Raw genomic sequence first — 17,737 nt, 5'->3', positions numbered from 1 at the left:
GCCTCCCAATGAAAGTAAGTGTTGAGAAAAAAAATAGGCGTATATGTTTAAGCATAAGCTTTGTTTGACTCTCTTTCATAGTAATTTACAGTGATAGCAAATTATTTTTATTATTAGCCTTTTTTTTTTTTTATATACAATGCCTTTCATATTGACAATTGAAATTTAGAGTGATTTTGATCTATTTAATATTCTTTTACTTTCTTTCAATATCAAATATACATAAAATTGTGTAAAATAGTTATTTTAAACTATATTTAATGGTATATTTGATTGACTTGTATGAATAATATATGTATATATATCACATGTATAACGTTTATTATTATTACTACCAACTCATATCTCTCTTATCTAAATGAGCATCATGTAAAATACCACCAGGAACTCGAGGTGGTGGTGTGTACACTTCTTTAGGATTCTTAGGTTGAACATATTCAGGCTGGTCCTCATCTCTTTTAATTTCTGAAAAATGTTGAACTTTAACAGCTGCTTCACTCATAGGTGGTGCATTTGCAATTTGTTCACGACGCTATTAAATAGAGCGAATAAATAAATATATATATATCATAATTAAATGTATATTTGTCAGTATAAGACTTACTGCTTTAGAGGTCTTTCCAATACCTAATTGTGGTAAACCACGATTTAAGCCTTCTAGTAATAAACATGCTTTGCATAATTCATTAGATGACATGTATCCACAACGTTCACAAATCTTTTGTGAAGGCATCTTTGTGCCCGATTTGATTTCAAATGCTTCACCCGAATGAATAATATCTACCCAATACATAATAAATAAATAAGCTCATTTGTAAGAAAAAAAAACACATACTCATTTACCTATAATAGCACTAGGTCTAATAGCTTCCAAATCTTTTAAAAATGTACGAGCATATCCACGATAAGCTTCTGGTGAATAAATACACTCTGTTGAAAAATAATCCAATTTCTTAAAATAGGCATACATGACAATTTCCTTTTCATATGTATATTTAAAAGGCTTTGATCTCTTAATGTTACTCTCTCCCTGAGTTACAATCTCTGTACATCTACCTAATCGAGCAATATCACCACGGAAAACTATATTATATGAACGAAAACAAAAAAAAAAGAATATTAATAAATACATATATAATTAAACTTTACTTTTAATGAATGGACTTACTGTTCATTAAAATGGTTTCAGCAATATCATCTGCATTATGGCCTGTTACAATATGATTCACACCCAACATAACTGCACCACGATCCAATGCTTGTCTTCTAAAAACACCACAATAAGTACAGTTATTTTTTCTTCCTACTTCACGCACAATTTCGTCCATTGTCCAGCCATAAAGATCTTGGTAGGAAACAATCTTGAGTGGTAATCCATATTGTTGTTGATTGCGTTTGACTGTCTCGAGTGAATCATCACGATAACCAGTAATACCCTCATCTACTGATAATAAGTAAAGATCTAATCCATAGTCGTAACGATCATTAAGAGTCTTCATAATATGTGCAAGTACGGTAGAATCTACATAAGAAAAAAAAAAAAAAAAAAAAGATTAATAATCAAACAATGGAACAATTAAAAGTGCAATTTTTTTATTAAATCCATATTTATTCTATATCTGTATGTACTCTTTTTTTCTTAAAAAAAAACCAAATAAATTTCTTTTTACCTTTTCCTCCACTAGCACCGATCGCTACTCGCTCACCTCTTTGAAAAAGGTTTGTATCTTGAATAGTGTGATGAATTTCGGTTTCAAAAACATAAAAAAAGCATTCTTGACAGATTTGTTGTCCTGTCTTGGGTCGTTTCAAAAATGCCTTTCGTTTATTACAAAGTACACATAACTTGACCATGATCTATGAGATAGAGTGATGTTTAATTTAAGAAAGGATCAAAAAATAAAAAAAAAATAAAATAAAATAAAAAAATAAAATAAATATCAAGCCTTTTTTTATCAAAAACAATGGGAAAAGTGACTGCTTTAAGGTACGCTAATCAACATACTTTCAATGGCTTTATTCTTTCGTTTATTACTGACAGCTCTACATTATATGTTCTAAATAAAATATATTCCAAAAAAAAAAGAACATTTTAAAAAGCTTTGTTATCATTATTTTTATTCTAGATAGATAAATGAGACATCTTTTAACACTTCTTTATCAAAAAAGACATTCTTTTTTTTTTCCAATGTAATAAAACATTGAATGGGCCGTGATTCGAAATAACACTACCAGATATGAATTTTCGATTGATATAATATTTGTATACTTTAAGCTGTAAATGGACTTATAAGTTGTGACTAGAGGCCAAGGTCCTAGATATATATCAAATAACAATAGATAGTATCTGTTGTTAAATACAACAGTTGCTAAAAATCAAAAGAAGAATATAATAGATTTTTGTGTATCAAATAAATCTATGCAATAGACCTTTTTTCCTTCTTCTTCTTCTCCTCTCATATTTACTCAGTTAGACTATATAACTAAATATAAACGATAATTTACAATGTACCAAAGCTTGACTGTTAAATAAGTTTTAAATAGACATTAAGGTATAAAATTCGTTACTGTGCCTTGCTTCGAAAATACCTTCTAAGGAAAGTTAAAAACCACATTTTTTTTTATACGCTGTGTAAGGAATAATGGGAAAAAGTAAAGTGTATGCAAAAAAATTGGAGAGTTTTCAAGACATAAATTATAGGCGCAACTACTTTACAGTTCTAGTATTATATACTTGATAGAAGCAATGATATACAACCAGTACGATGGATATTGTCGCCAATTAACAAATATGTGTTGGCAGTTGAGAAATAATTGTCTCAAAAGAAATTTCAATTTGTCGTTTTAGGAAAAGTGTATTGTCGCAAAGGTTTTTTTGGTAAATTTATTAAAATTTTTTAGAGAGATTCTTTATAGTTTTGTTATAGAACAAGCTCTGGATATAAGCACAAGTAATATTAAAAAAGATAGATTGCATAATATAGGATGAACTATAAGCCTGAACATATAATAATAAAAGATATCATATCTTTTGTACATTCTTTGAAACTCTATTTCTTTCTTCTCTTTAAAGCCATTATTCCTCTCAAACTGATCAAAACCTAAAGAGCCTTGTTATCATGATCATCATAAAAAAAGAGCTCAATTGTCATAATACAGTAGTAAGAAAGCTTACAGCCTAACTATTTAAAATGCATAAACCACCAAAAATATCTTGTGAAATTACAATTGAAAAAAGCGTTCCACAACACAACTAAAAGGGAACATCCTGTAAAATTGTAAGAAATAAAACCGCTGTATAAAATGACATTTTTTATATTATTGATAGCTTATCTACTCTTATTCTTTTGGAGAATGTATGAACATCATGCTCTGTTGTGTAACTGTATTTGACTAGTTTTGGCTTAATTTCTTTACAAGAATGCTCAATAAATTCACATGAATAAAAATACATATAAAAAAAGTAAACAAACTTCTTTTTTTTCTTACTTTCTTGCTTACTTTCAAAAAAGATAGTAATACTTTACTACATTCAAATAAAAGGCAAAACTTATCTCTAAAGTATTAAAAAGAAAAAAAAAAAGACAAGTAGAAAGGTAGGAGAGAAGATTTAACGCAAAGTAAATTAAAAACGCCAAGATTAAACTTTAATAACTTCTCCTTTTCGTTTATTTTTTTTTTCTCCTGAATTTTACTATAAAAAAAAAGTACATTTTTCGTTTTTTTTCCCTTTTTTTCTCTTTTCTTTTCTTTAGCTTTTTTTATTTTTCCTATTCTTCTTTATTTTTACTTGAAACTATGGGTAGACATTGTCAGGGTTATGAAGTGTGCTCAAGTCACATAGCTTGGCTTACTTGAGAGTGTAGAACTGTCCGTTTATAACATGGCTAAAGGAGAGGGCCTAGACTCTCTTTTGGTTACTACATGCATATCCGCCTTCACCTTGGGTTATTGCAACCTTAGATAATTGATGGGACCTTATCGAATTTTGACTGCTCAAGTTTGATTTATTTCCAAAGGAGGAGGGAAATAAAAAGGATACTTGGGGTTGGAAATTGTAAACCTGTTCCTTTTTTAGGGAGATTAGCGTACTCTTTGTCTGCACCATTGAAAGGGCTTATCTCAAGGTTTAGTTTTTCTGTTTTTCTTTTTGGAGGTTTTTCCTTCTTTTTATTTTTATCTAGTTGCTGTTTATAAAATAAAAATAGATAAGGATGCACAGCTTACGTTTCTGACCGTGGTTTTTTCATCTATTTATTTAGTTGAAGAGTCCCAGCTTGTATTTACTGTTAAGTCAAAAGTAGATGCTAGGGGTCAAAGAAGGGACATTCTCAGGTAAACAATAGTCAAGTCGTGCACTTCATGTATCTGGATTTCTTCCACTTCGCCACGCTACAGGTCAGAATGTTTAGCCCGGCTTCCAATGAAACTTACATCCAACTGTATTTTTTTATTGGGGTAGGAAGTGAGGAATCCTATCTTTTTCTTCTAGCAAGGCTTGGGTCAGGTTGGTACTTTGCCAAGTGTCTACTAGTTGAAATTGGACGTTTATCTTTCAAGTAGAAATTTAGAGGGAGAAGAAAAAATTACAGCCTGTATCAATTTGTATGGGTTGTAATATTATTTTTGGGATTAGATATGCTTTCACCTTCTCGTGGTTAATCCTGTTAGTATCAAGTCTCTTTTAAAGAGATTTGAGAACTAAGAAAAGCATCTTTTTTTATAATATTAATAAAAATGAAAAAAAACAATTTAATAAAATCGTGTTTCATAGTAAAGTTGCTTCTCTAATAATATTTAATAATTAAGCGTATTATTCTTTTTTTTATAACAAAAGTGGTGAAAGACTCTAACAGCACAGTGTATAAATATTAAAAAGATTATTGTATATTTTCCCTAAGATTTCTTTCCTCCCAAGGTAAATTCCATTTGGTTAAATAAATCCAGCATCACTAGAATGTACATTGTCATAATAAGACTAAAACTAGCCAACATTCATAATGAGCATTCAAAATCTGATTGCTGTACAAAAGACTATCCATCTTCAGGGTATAACTTGAAGTTGTTTCAAGCCTTGCTTTCATAAATACTCATTATTCTATCTGGAAACAAACTAACTTTGGTTTTCTATCTAGTGATTTTTTTTTTCAACAAGGAAAATTTTCTTAGGGTATTGAGTAGTAAGGACTGAAGGGAGGCTTCACCAATTCATCGAAAAGACGTTATTAAAATATCTCAGCCTTTTCGAAGGAATCTTATTTTTTTTTATTACAAAATTTTCCACAAAGACAATCCCTTTACTCCTCAGTATCGTATCTACGGATGGTATAATGACACTTAATACAAGAAACGTATCCTTGAAGTCTTTTATGAAAACAAAAAAGGTGGCCATTTGACATCACTTGTAAAACGTAACAATACATTTTTGGAAAATGATACTGTTAGATACAGTCTTTTAGTGCGATATTAATGAAGGTTTTCGTTGTTTTCAGGTTCTTGTCAGTTATATATTGCTCTTGGATGAGCATTAACTTCATCATAAAGAATATAAAGGGTAATTGCTCCTTCAATGAATTTGTCTCATTATACGGATTAATTAAAGGAAATTCTATAAACTAACTAAAGTTGATGCACATGATGTGAACATACGTTTAATAAGAAACTATTGCCATCTTTTACTATGTACGATGCTTCTTGCTATTCGATGACTCCTTTTCATAGTTTATATGTTGATGTACTCACAATTTATCGCTAACTTAAACCCTTATACAACACTTGACTTTTTCTTTGCTTATAATATAAAGTAGATTGTCTTAATATTATTTTATTCACCTTAAACTACACTATAATAGACTTCTTCTAAAAGTTGTCTTAAAGAAAGGAAGAAAGAAAGAAAGAAAAAAATAATAGCGTACATAATTGAAAAAGATTAGCGTATTTTTTTTAAACTCTCTCTCTCTTTACAACATTTAAGAAAATGAACATAATTTTTGAAGACAGTTTAGGAAATCAGCATGATATTGAAGGAAACGAAGTGATAGAGTTTCAAATGGGGGTTGATAACATGATGTATCCAGTTGAAAGCGTAACTGATTACAACCGTTATACAGAGTTGAAGCCTCCCGAGAAAAAAACAAAAACTGAGATACCACCAAACGAATAAGGGAACGAAAGCATATAAACACTATAAGGATGCGGAGAAAGAGAAGCTCTTTTATCTTGTCGAGGAAAAAGGAATGAGCGTTCGTGCTGCTGCGATGTTTCTTAATATCAATGTTTACACAGCACAGGGCTGTATGGACAAGAACAACAAAGCTCCTCAGGAGTACATCCAAAGAGCTACGGGCAGCGGAAGACCAGTGGGTAGACCACCAATCTTAACTGAGAAGCATAAGGGCTTTATGATTGAATGTGCAGACGAAAACACCGACTCCGTTACATTAGACGATATGCTTAATGAATCGACTGATAGATTTGGTAATCTCGATATCAGTAAAAGCGGCTTTAACAAATTTGTAAAGGAAAAATGTAAAATTACATTCAATCAAGCACGCTTACAATCCGTAGAGAGAAACAGCCCTGAAAAAAAATTGAAGAGCTGTTATAGAACAAGCTCTGGATATGATCATAAGCAATATTAGAAAAGATGAATTGCATAATACAGGACAAACTATAAGCCTGAGTCTATAATAAAATATATCATATCTTACTGTATATAACTTCTTATAAAAATTATCGACATCCAATCATCTAAATATGTCAACTAAATAAGATGTCGTATCATTTCTAAATATTTATTTTTATAACCTTGATAAAAGATTCAGGTCGTCTTTGATCCAATAAAATAGAAATACAAAAAAGACATCAGGAACCTATGATCATATCAAACATTTTAAATTTTAAATCAGATCATTATAACACACAATAGATAATCCATAGATCAGTCATTTAAAATCAACAAGATGTATATCTGAATACTAACACTGTTTCATGACTTATCTTTTCTATAGTTATTTTTATTTCTTTGATTCAAGATTCATTAGTATAAATACAAGCAGTTGTGTAGACACAAAATAATCTTTAATCTTTAATTCTTTTATTTTAAAGAAGAACTCAGGAAGAGGGAAACACTACGATAATTTAAGTTAATCTGATGCGACAATACGCTTTTTCCTAAATCAACAAATTGAAATTTCTTTTGCGGCAATTATTTCTCAACTACTGACACATATTTGTTAATTGGCGATAATATCCATCGTACTGGTTGTACTTTAGTACCCTATATCAAGGAGTATCACAATAGTACTGTATGAATACATTACTTGATTAATAGATAGATTTAATCGTTTCCCTTTCATAACGTTTATTTGTTTGCTGTAATAATAACATTTAGGAAGAAAAAAAAAGAGTAGTTGTAATATAATCATAAAGTTTACATGTCAGATAAAGGAGCCTTTTAACCATTCATCTCTTTCTCGACAATGGTTAGCAGTTTAGCGGTTTCCATTAGAGTCTCAATTAGTAATCAATTCAATTTTGAAGCACTTTTAAGCGTATATTCAGTAAATTTTTAACACGCACATGCTATATAATTCAATGACATATGTTGAAGTTGTATTCGTTCATAACTAAGACTAACTATTAAAATGGGCTACTTAGTTTTTTTTTTTTTTTTTTTTTTTTTTTTTTTTTTTTTTTTTCATTATCATTAAGAGCCCCTTTTTGATTTGTATCTTATTTAATGAAGAGATACTTCAATTAGCTGTTAACAACTAAATGTTTTCTAAAAAAAAACAAACCAGTTGTCGAATTCATTGATACAAACTCAATTGCTAATATTAAGCTGAGGTACGGTAATAGATTTACCTAAGCTGTAATGTACAAACCCGAATATAATCTTTTGAAAATAATCTATTAGTTTGATGGTCTAAAGTTATTAAGATAGTCCTTGCTACTTTATACATTAAATTACATGAATTATCAAGAGCATCTTTTTTCTTTCTTCTTTAATAGTAAAAACTTTTATTATTTCACAAATATCACTTTTTAATGCTTTATTCTGCTGATATGACAAACTAAGTTGACAGAGTGTAGTAAAAAAATTAAAGATCATATAAATAGTAGTAATATTTGAGATCAAATTATAAAACATACATTTAACCAAATATATCACTAGTCTCTTGTAGATATGAATAATGTTATACTAAGAAATATGAGGAACTTCAATAATAGTAAATAATTCATCGATGATACATTTGTAAAACCGTATAAAAAGTATTGTAATTTACAAGGTTTGTTTTAAGGATTTTAGTTTAAATGATAAATTCTCAGCTTTAATAATATGTTGAACACGTATTGGCAATTATATAAGTATATCAGTGAGCTATTTGTAAATAGGAAAAGCATAGAAATAAATACAGGACATAACAAATAACAACTAGAAAAAGAAACACACACACACAAAAAAAACCCTTTTACTTTCTTCTTTATGAATAATAACACCTAACTAACTATGTTAACTTTTCTTATTGGTATATGAGCTTATATAATATAGCAATGATAAATTACGATATATCCTGTTTAACATCGTACTCGTAAAGTATATTCAGTATATTTTAATCATTTTATTCTATTATGTATACATGCTGAATATACATTTTACATTTTGTCTAAAATTGGCAATCTTTTGTTGTTTATCTAAATATAAACAATATAGGATGCTATTACAATAATATAATTACCATAACGAAATAACAAGCTTGTAATTAAAGAAAAAAAAATGTCAAAAATAACAAAAAAAAAAATGTACTCCTCCCTGCATTGTTAGATGAAATATAAATTGATATGCTTGCAATGTATATTATTATGAAGTATATAAACAAGTACAAAAAAAAATGCCTATCGCAATAATGAAATCCAACTATTATTCATTAAAAACTATTGCGCATCTAAACTAAGGAATCAAACCATTTTCTTTCTTCTATCTATGTTAGAGTTATATTATCATTTTAAACTAAAGGGTATTACTAGTTATAATCATTTTAAATAAAAAGTAAATGGATATCTATTACTATAAATGATGAATAGCCTATATAACAGGGAAACATATTTATTACAGAATAAATAAAGTATACTGTTATTTATTCAAATGAAGGTTAACCACTTGAATATGAATCTAATATATTCAAAGAAATGATGATTATTGGATATATAAAAAAAATAGTTATAGCTTTAGCTCTACTTTACTGAATCTTAATAAACTAATTCACTCAAGATAGCATGCATTTGAAAATCTACTATCTACTTTTGAATAATAGTAAAGACACAAGGGCTTAAGAATAATGATAATTTCAAAACAAAAACTATGTACACGTAATTTTACAAAGTATGCTTTATGAACAACATGTAATATTTAAAAGAAACATTGAAATATTTCGACCAAAGACTTTTGTAAATACATATACATAGACATATTCTACTCATGTTCATTCAGAAAGTATCCTTCCCTTTTGAACTATTAATGAAGTAAACTATGAGTGTTGAAGTAGTTATTATATATATTGAAAATACAAACAAATTCAAGCTTCTGTTATGAATGCTTCAAATTCTAGTATTTGTTGATAAGCTTGTTTTATTTATATTATTAATGTTCAATATCATAACAGTAAAATGGAACTTTTTATTTATATAACATGATCATTATACCCATTTATTATGCGATGCTTTTTGACTATCAATTAAGGCTAATATACATACATATATATATATATAAATTTTCTCCTCTTGTATATATTCTTGAGCTATTCAATTATATAAAGCGTTAAATGTATCATTCAAAAAAAAAAAAAAAAAATACAGAACAAGAGAGAATCCCTGAAAAGGAAAAGAGATTAAAATTGTTAAAATTATGTAATCTATTTTGTATGTATACAGTGTTGTATCCTTTTTGCATAACTTGTAATACATATGTTCATTCTTTGTTTGTATCTAGCTTGAAAGCATGCATTTACGATTAATATTTCATATTTATGAATTAATAGAAGAATTACTATTTTTACCAAGATCTATTTTGAGAACAAAGCTGGTATATATATATATATATATATACATATATACTTTAAACGAAATAGTACTACTTAATCAATACCTCTTCTAGCAAATGAATTGAGTTCATTATTGATGTATAACTATTCAGACTACAGAGTTGAAAGAATTAAAATACTAAATTTATAATAAGAATGGATGCTTTAACTGTACAAATCGTTTTAGTGTATTTACTTACTTTTATATCATTTATAGTCATTATAAATCTGTATGAATCACTTTATAGATTATTTATACCAGTAATATAGGCTATAGTTTAGAGCATTGTTAGAATGGCAGCTATACATATATATATATATATAAGATGCCGTTTTTAAATAGACCATTTCAATATGCGTCAAAATTGCCTACTGTCATATCTAATTATTAATCGGGGCATTATTCTAGTGGATATCAGTTTATATGAATTTTAAGGTATTGAAATATGTTATCTATTGTTCTCTAAATTCAGCTTTGTAAAACAAAGTAGATAATTATTTGAATATAGCTTTATATTAGTCGATAGTATTTAATTTGACTGTCCAATTGCTCAAGTGCAAGCTTCAATACTATCAGTTTATATACAAATAAAGTTCATAAGAGACTGTGTTAGGAAAAAAAAAAAGGGATCTAAAACAATAAACTTCAGTCGTTAAATAAATTGAAAAAAGACTATATATGTAAATAGATAATATATATCAAAGCGCTATGATAACCTATTATTAAACATCTATAATTTTCTATTCAAGTCACTTGTTGTAAATGTATAATTTGCTTACAAAAGGAATATTTTATTTATCCCCACCCCCTTCCTACTGTCTGCTGTAAAACAATAAATAATAAACAAAATCAAGAAATCAGCAAAGTATATACACTATACATACCTTTCGAACATATTTATCTAAAAAAGAACAAAAAAAAACTATATATTTTATATGTCTTTTTCTCTTGTTTATATTTTCTTCTCTATAGATATATAGATATATAGATATACATAGATATACATAGATATATACACATAGATATACATAGATATATACACATATATACACATACATACACACTTATATACATATATATCTTTATATCTTTACTTTATCACATAAATGAACTTGTTTGAGCACTGGAGTAATTCAAAAGTAAAACTATTATTCTGTTAGTTACTCTATATTATATTAATTTTATTATAGGAATATCAACATGATATAGATTCACAACAAGTAAAATTATAATAGTATATGTTTTTTTTTTACATTTAACTAATAAAGTCTTTTTTTTTTTCTTTTTTTTATTTTAGATATTTCAAATACCAACTAATTCAGTACAAGAAAATAATCAATTCAATACAACTTTACCACAGCAAAAACAGCCTTTTCTTCATATTGAAGATACGAGCTCAGTTCAGGTACACTTTTTCTTATAATAATATCAGCTTTTCATATTTAACCTTATACATATCTATCCATATATAGTCAACTAATACGCTTGATTTTTATGATAATCATTCATATAATGGAACTTTATCTGCTTGTTCTTCACCCTACCTAGTAAATATATACATCTATAACATTTATATCTATTAATTATTAACTCTTTATTCTTTATTTATTTATTTTCTACTGTAGTTATCTCCTGTCATTACTAATAATAATAACAATAATAGACGTTATTCAATGGGTGCCTATTACGATAGTCTTTTATCACCTTCCATCTTAACCACAACACGTAGTCATTCTATTAAACGCAATAGACGGCCTTCCACTTATTCAAGATGGACAAATGAAGAAGATGAATTACTTCGACAAGCAGTACAATCCTACGGTCCTCATAAATGGGCCCTTATTGCTTCTCATGTACCTAATCGAACACCGATGCAATGCTCAACGAGATGGCTAGGTGCCCTCAAGTAAAATAATAATAATATTTTTTTTTTATTGTTATGTAAACTAAAGTGTATATGTTTTTTTTTATTATTGTTTACATCTAGCCCAAATATTCATAAAGGTCGTTGGACAGAAAATGAAGATGCAGTTTTAAGGTATTCGGTATTAGAATATGCAAATAGAACAGATGCAGAAGGACGAACACAACCTATTCCTTGGAATAAAATAGCGGAACGTATATCAAATCGAACAGGTATTCAATGCCAAGCTAGATGGACGGAGGCATTAGATCCTTATGTTAGAAAGGGTAAATGGGGTGCAGATGAAGATTCTTTATTAGTTTTGGGCGTTAAAGAATTTGGAAGATGTTGGATTAGAATAGCAGAAACTATACCAGGCCGAACACAAGTAAATAATAAAACGGTAATATTTTGGGAAGCTATTATTAAAAGGTCAAATGTATTTTTTTTTTATATATAGAGACAATGTCGTACTCGTTGGATGCAACTTAAATACAAAGAAGACCGTCAACATCAAAAGTATGAAATTGATGAAAAAATAAATACTACAAAGGAGTCTTCTGTATCACCAACTACAGAAGATACTTCCTCACAACAAAGTTATAATACTTCTGATGAGGAGGAGGAAGAGGTTGATATGAAGCAATCACAGAAACACACACAACAGCAACCACAACTCACGCCTACGCCAACACCTAATTTTTTCACTGCTGACGATTTTAATTCTCAACTATCCCAACAACAACATGCTATGATGATGTTGATGCTCGATGACAATAATAATAATAATAACACTAATATGAATCAAACGTTAATGTCAAATAACAATGGTAATAATGGTATGATAGATTTTCTAAAAGAAGATGAGTTATTTTTAGCTACAGATTGGAATACCTCTTTACATCAACAAACCATTACACACAACACTAATTTTTATTTATAAACTAAATTATACAGCAACTATTGTTTTTTTTTATATATGCCAATTATGCCTTTTATTCTACATAAACTTATTTCCTAAAATACATGACTGTTTTCTAACAAATAACAGCGTAAAAATAAAATAAAATAAAAAAAAATAATTACTTTAGTTTATTGGGACTTTTTTTTTTTCCAATTAGTAACCTCTTTAAAAATAACCAATGATAAAGATGTAATGGGCCGAATTGAAGAAGCTAGTCTTTTTCATCTGTAGACATGCATCAAAAAAAAAGGTAGATCAGAGTAAAGCTGCTGCAAATGTAGTAAAGTTTGTTAATGTAAATAAAGGCTTTTGCAGCCCAAGCTATAATATATCAAACAGTCCATTTCCATTAAAAATTTATATGAATCCCTTAATAAAAGATGTAATGTAATAATTTTTTGATTTCATATAAAATCAGCAGAAAGAAAAGTATATATTATTTTGGATCAAATCGCTGTTTGATTTTTCTATAATTCTTTAAGAATTTTTTTTATAGTAAGGGTCTAATCCAATCATGTTTCAATACTGTTGTAAAAAAAAAAAAAAAAAAAAAAGATAACACATTCTTTTATTGTATTTTTTTTCTCTCTTTTTTTTTTTTTTTTTTTTTTTTTTTTTTTTTTTTTTTTTTTTTTTTTGTGTAAACAAAAAAAACCTATAATGTAAATGAAAGATTTCCATCCTAAATATCAACCAGTATTATTACCACTAAAACATAAAGCAGGTGGCCATGTAGCCATGTTTCGCATATCCCATGGCGGGCCCTTGTGTAAAGCAATCAAAACTAATGAACACGCCTTTTATCTTGATTTACTCTCTAATCCGTCGGTTGTCTCTTATTTACCGCGCTATATGGGTATTATTTATGTAGCTTTTGATAGTCAACAACAGCCTTATATTGCTTTAGAACGTGATCGACAACGACTATGCCAATTCCAACATCATTTACCAGCAAGTCCAGGGGATTCATTATTACCACCTTCACCCGATCTGACGCCGTTTATGGTGATGGAAGACGTCACGGCTGGTCTCAAACGACCTTGTATTTTGGATCTAAAAATGGGAACAAGACAACATGGTGTTTATGTGACGCCTGAAAAGATGAAAAGTCAACAATACAAGTGTTATCATTCGACAAGTGGGCAATTAGGTGTACGCGTCTGTGGCATGCAGATCTACCAGCTTGATAAACAAACGTATAAGATTCAAGACAAATATGTGGGCCGTACATTAACGCTAGATGGATTTCGTAATACTGTCACTTATTTTTTACTCTATGGCCATTGTCCGTTTATTCCCAATTTGATCGATAAATTGAAGCATTTGTATGTAGAAATTCAAAAAATGATTGGATATCGCTTTTATGGTGCCAGCCTTTTACTTGTGTATGATGCTCTTAACTTGGAAAGCATCACTATGAGCTTAATTGATTTTACACATTGTATTACAAAAAAGGAAATGGAAGAAAATCAGCATCATATGACATATCCACCTGAAAGGGGAGCTGATTTTCCTGATGACGGATTTTTACAGGGCATTTCTACATTAATAGAGATTATTGAAGATATTTACAATAACAAACAATAATAAAGAGAAAAATATATATATAAATATTTATATCATAGTGATTCATTTTATTCGTCTCTTAATCTTAAGCCCTTTCTTAATTCATCTGTTAGGGGCAAGTCCTTTTCACATCGCTCACAGTGACAGGTAAAGAGATATGATTTGTCTAAATAAGTTTGTCTAGTTTCCTTGTTCCAACGAGGATTCACATAAGTTTCAAAGAGTTGTTCGCCTTCCTTGATATCTCGAATAGCTCTTACTGCAATCTTATAATCTGATTGACGATAAGGATGATCGATACTGACGTTTGGATAGCAGTTATGATTGATATGTGAATGAATCAAATACATCCCACCGTTTTGATTGTTGATATTAAATTTACCCAAATAATTCAAAAACGTCTCCTCGTCATCAAAGAGCCTTTTAGCAAGTAATGCTGGTAAGGGCTTTGTAATCTTGCATCGTTTAGGTGGATCTTGATAGGCTGCCCTTATGAGTTCTCTCGTTTTCGTCCATAATTCACGTGTAGGTTGTTCCATAAAGATCCATTCAGTTTCCTTTGCTTGTCTTTCCTCTTGACTGACGGTAGCAAAGGCATCCAAATGGGCCATCACTTGGTCAAGTTCTCCACGTTGATAAGCCAAGATCATCTGAGCGTACATACGAGAGACTGCCATCGCACCTTGCCAATTCTCTGCCTCACAAAAATCAATTAAATCACGCACCTTTGTGTTGAGATGAGTGCATTCCAATTGATGAAATTTCTCCCAAGCAACAGAACGACATTCACGGCTACAATAGTACATGTTACAGTGTCCACAATGCTGTGTGAGTCGATTAGCATATAATATAGGTTTACAACAGAGACCACAAGCAGATCCTGATCTTGCTAACTTGAACATTTGCCAATTAGGGAAGAAACTAAATGGAGTCTCTGAAAAGATGATCTCATCCTTCTTGATGTCTCGAGTAGCAAAGAGACCTTTACCAATAATAGGATCAATCATACGAGCGACAATATTTTCAGAAACAGCTTTAAAGTCGAGTGTAGGGTCAATATAAGAAACAGGTACAGATGGGTCATCAGCAACACCTGACTTTTCAACTGCTACTTTATTCGTAAGACCCTTTAACTGCATGTATTTTTTCACTCGTTTCTCGCTCACTTGCCATGTAGGGTGTTGTGACAAGACACCAGTGGTGACTTTTTTAATGCCTGCCTCGGGTGATTCGAGCTTGATTTGTTGAATGGCTGAAATGAGCTCCTCTTCAGTAGGAACAATCTTTTCTTCTTCAGATGACATGGAACGACTGACGAAAAAAGAAAAAAAAAAAAGGGAAGCAAGCAGCAATTTTTTTTTTTAAAAATGTATACTATTAATTCTATAAGCCACTGATTTTATTGGGCGCTGAGATATATAGAAGGGACTTGACAAATGAGCATATCACCCACCCCCGTATACACATAATTATTTTTTTTTTCTTTCTTTCTTTCCTTTCTTTTTTTGAAATCAAAATGAAAATGAACGAATCCACAAAAGACACACTCTACAAGGTAACTTGCATTTATATTTGCTTGACATGTTATTTACCAAGATAATCAATATCTAAGGTTGCTGATGTCACAAAGACTGTTGTTCATTGGGGATTTATTCCTTTTGTTATTTACTTGGGTATGACTCGTTCTAACCCTAGACCTTCTGTTCTCAAGTAAGTTGCATTATTAAAAAAAAAGGGGATGTAAGAGATACTTATTCTTAATTCATATAGGCTCATTAGTCCTCTTGCTTAAATAATCCTTTAATACCAACACTGTATTAATGACTAAGCCAGTTTATATACATGTACATTTATATATATATATATATATGTATATATTCTTTTCATCTTTTGTACAAAGTAAATACAATACTTTTATTATATGCTTCACAATCCTCTCTTCCATTCTTTTATTCTGTGTTAGAAAGTAGAATAATGGAGAAATATTTTAATAAATGAAAGAAAGAAAAAAAAAATCTTGTATATCAAAATTTGGAAGCTTCATGCTGGATGATGACACTTCATGGCAGTTAATTTCATGAACGTTCCAACTAGTTGTAATTTTATTTAGAAATATCCTTTATATTATTTATTTCAAAAAAAAAGGAGGATGTTTTGTATTTCTTTTCCTTCTTTCTTGTAAAGAACTTTTTTTTTTTATGTGTATTTGAAACAGCGTCGCCAAACACTCTATTGTAGCTTATTAGGAACATTAGCCCATAGTATACATATATCTCTCAAATTGCAGTAGGAAATTCCAAGGCTCGTAATAATAGTCATGCTGAACCAAGTAGTCCTATTCTAATTACACATGCATGTTATTATTCTTTATTAGATGTAGTCTATAATTGTGAATGGAAAGTTTTAAAGGAGTAGGAGCCCTGGAATAGGTAGAGGGCAAATACTTTAGAGAAAATCATACAACATCAATTAAAAAGGAATGATACTATGTCTGTTTTTCATTTATTTTCCCTATATAATATGAACAGCAAAAAAAAAAAAAAAAAAAAAAAAAACCGTCTGATCAGATCATACTGTTGAATAACATATTGTTGTTTCCGTTTGGTAAGATGTTGTTTTTTTTATTGAATTTGGGCGGGTAATAATATTTCCATATATTGGGTTGATTTTTTTTTTTTTTTATAAAAGATTTTAACCCTAGAATTTTTTTTTTCTTTTTTCTTTTCTTTTTTGTACATGTTTATATACATGTATCCATTCATTAGAGTTATTCTTTTCTCTTCCTCTTTCAAAGGAAACAAAGAAAGAAAGAAAGATAGAAAGAAACCTTTCATCTTTTATGTATACATAAGAAAATATCTAAAACAAAAGGCCTAACTTGATTTTATTGTGTAGAATCTGATGACATTGGCGAGGATTTTGAAATTCTCTTTTAAAGAGAATTAATGATGTGGATATTTTCTTTTAAATAATTTTACTATTTATTAACGTTGTATACATGCAAGGTGTTATGTGTATGTTTCTTCTTTTCTTTTCTTTTTTTTTTTAGGGGAAGGGAAGGGACAAGTTAATAACATATTGAATGTGTTAAATGAAATGATGATAAAAGAGGAACTTGATTGTAATATATTTTAATTTTACTGGAATGAAAGTTTAAACTTGATCTTATCTGATTCATTTAAAAATTGTGAATTATACATTTTTTTTTTTCGAGAAAGGTG

At 29.2% G+C, this 17,737-nt stretch overlaps 6 protein-coding genes across 6 annotated transcripts; 4 read left to right on the top strand and 2 right to left on the bottom strand.

Annotated features, from left to right (window-relative positions):
- Positions 1 to 175: 175 nt before the first annotated feature.
- On the bottom strand, positions 176 to 1,911 carry BX663DRAFT_516865 (cytoplasmic tRNA 2-thiolation protein 1). Its single transcript, XM_051528650.1, has 5 exons — positions 1,671 to 1,911; positions 1,169 to 1,522; positions 844 to 1,083; positions 605 to 780; positions 176 to 532 (listed from the first exon to the last, which is right to left on the bottom strand). The coding sequence occupies exons 1-5, from the start codon at positions 1,852 to 1,854 to the stop codon at positions 332 to 334; spliced, it is 1,155 nt and encodes a 384-aa protein (XP_051380548.1). The 5' UTR covers positions 1,855 to 1,911; the 3' UTR covers positions 176 to 331.
- A 4,310-nt stretch (positions 1,912 to 6,221) lies between these two features.
- Positions 6,222 to 6,641, top strand: BX663DRAFT_439044 (uncharacterized protein; the record flags this gene model as incomplete). Its single annotated transcript, XM_051523308.1, has 1 exon — positions 6,222 to 6,641. A coding segment is annotated over one exon (420 nt), but the record flags the coding sequence as incomplete, so codon positions are not given.
- A 5,115-nt stretch (positions 6,642 to 11,756) lies between these two features.
- BX663DRAFT_439002 (Homeodomain-like protein) lies at positions 11,757 to 12,929 on the top strand (the record flags this gene model as incomplete). Its single annotated transcript, XM_051523307.1, has 3 exons — positions 11,757 to 11,989; positions 12,071 to 12,374; positions 12,447 to 12,929. The coding sequence occupies 3 exons, from the start codon at positions 11,757 to 11,759 to the stop codon at positions 12,927 to 12,929; spliced, it is 1,020 nt and encodes a 339-aa protein (XP_051380546.1).
- A 720-nt stretch (positions 12,930 to 13,649) lies between these two features.
- Positions 13,650 to 14,126, top strand: BX663DRAFT_418418 (uncharacterized protein; the record flags this gene model as incomplete). The annotated part of the gene is made up of 1 exon (XM_051522373.1): positions 13,650 to 14,126. A coding segment is annotated over one exon (477 nt), but the record flags the coding sequence as incomplete, so codon positions are not given.
- Positions 14,127 to 14,584: 458 nt separating this feature from the next.
- On the bottom strand, positions 14,585 to 15,820 carry BX663DRAFT_488188 (uncharacterized protein; the record flags this gene model as incomplete). Its single annotated transcript, XM_051524796.1, has 1 exon — positions 14,585 to 15,820. The coding sequence occupies one exon, from the start codon at positions 15,818 to 15,820 to the stop codon at positions 14,585 to 14,587; it is 1,236 nt and encodes a 411-aa protein (XP_051380544.1).
- A 111-nt stretch (positions 15,821 to 15,931) lies between these two features.
- Positions 15,932 to 16,714, top strand: BX663DRAFT_516860 (putative mitochondrial import receptor subunit tom7). The gene is made up of 3 exons (XM_051528649.1): positions 15,932 to 16,071; positions 16,129 to 16,226; positions 16,287 to 16,714. Exons 1-3 carry the CDS (start codon positions 16,033 to 16,035, stop codon positions 16,306 to 16,308), a joined length of 159 nt encoding a protein of 52 aa, XP_051380543.1. The 5' UTR covers positions 15,932 to 16,032; the 3' UTR covers positions 16,309 to 16,714.
- Positions 16,715 to 17,737: the final 1,023 nt, after the last annotated feature.

This window comes from Cokeromyces recurvatus, assembly GCF_025118155.1.
Source record: "Cokeromyces recurvatus strain NRRL 2243 chromosome Unknown BX663scaffold_22, whole genome shotgun sequence".
NCBI lineage: Eukaryota > Fungi > Mucoromycota > Mucoromycetes > Mucorales > Mucoraceae > Cokeromyces > Cokeromyces recurvatus.
This window is presented reverse-complemented; position numbering and strand designations above follow the sequence as displayed.

Coding starts and splice junctions, on each gene's coding strand:
- BX663DRAFT_516865 (XM_051528650.1), bottom strand. CDS start 1,854: ATGGTCAAGTTATGTGTACTTTGTAATAAACGAAAGGCATTTTTGAAA. Junction 1,084..1,168: donor TGAAACCATTTTAATGAACA/GTAAGTCCATTC, acceptor CATATAATATAG/TTTTCCGTGGTGATATTGCT. Junction 781..843: donor TAGACCTAGTGCTATTATAG/GTAAATGAGTAT, acceptor TGTATTGGGTAG/ATATTATTCATTCGGGTGAA.
- BX663DRAFT_516860 (XM_051528649.1), top strand. CDS start 16,033: ATGAAAATGAACGAATCCACAAAAGACACACTCTACAAG. Junction 16,072..16,128: donor CAAAAGACACACTCTACAAG/GTAACTTGCATT, acceptor TCAATATCTAAG/GTTGCTGATGTCACAAAGAC. Junction 16,227..16,286: donor CCTAGACCTTCTGTTCTCAA/GTAAGTTGCATT, acceptor TAATTCATATAG/GCTCATTAGTCCTCTTGCTT.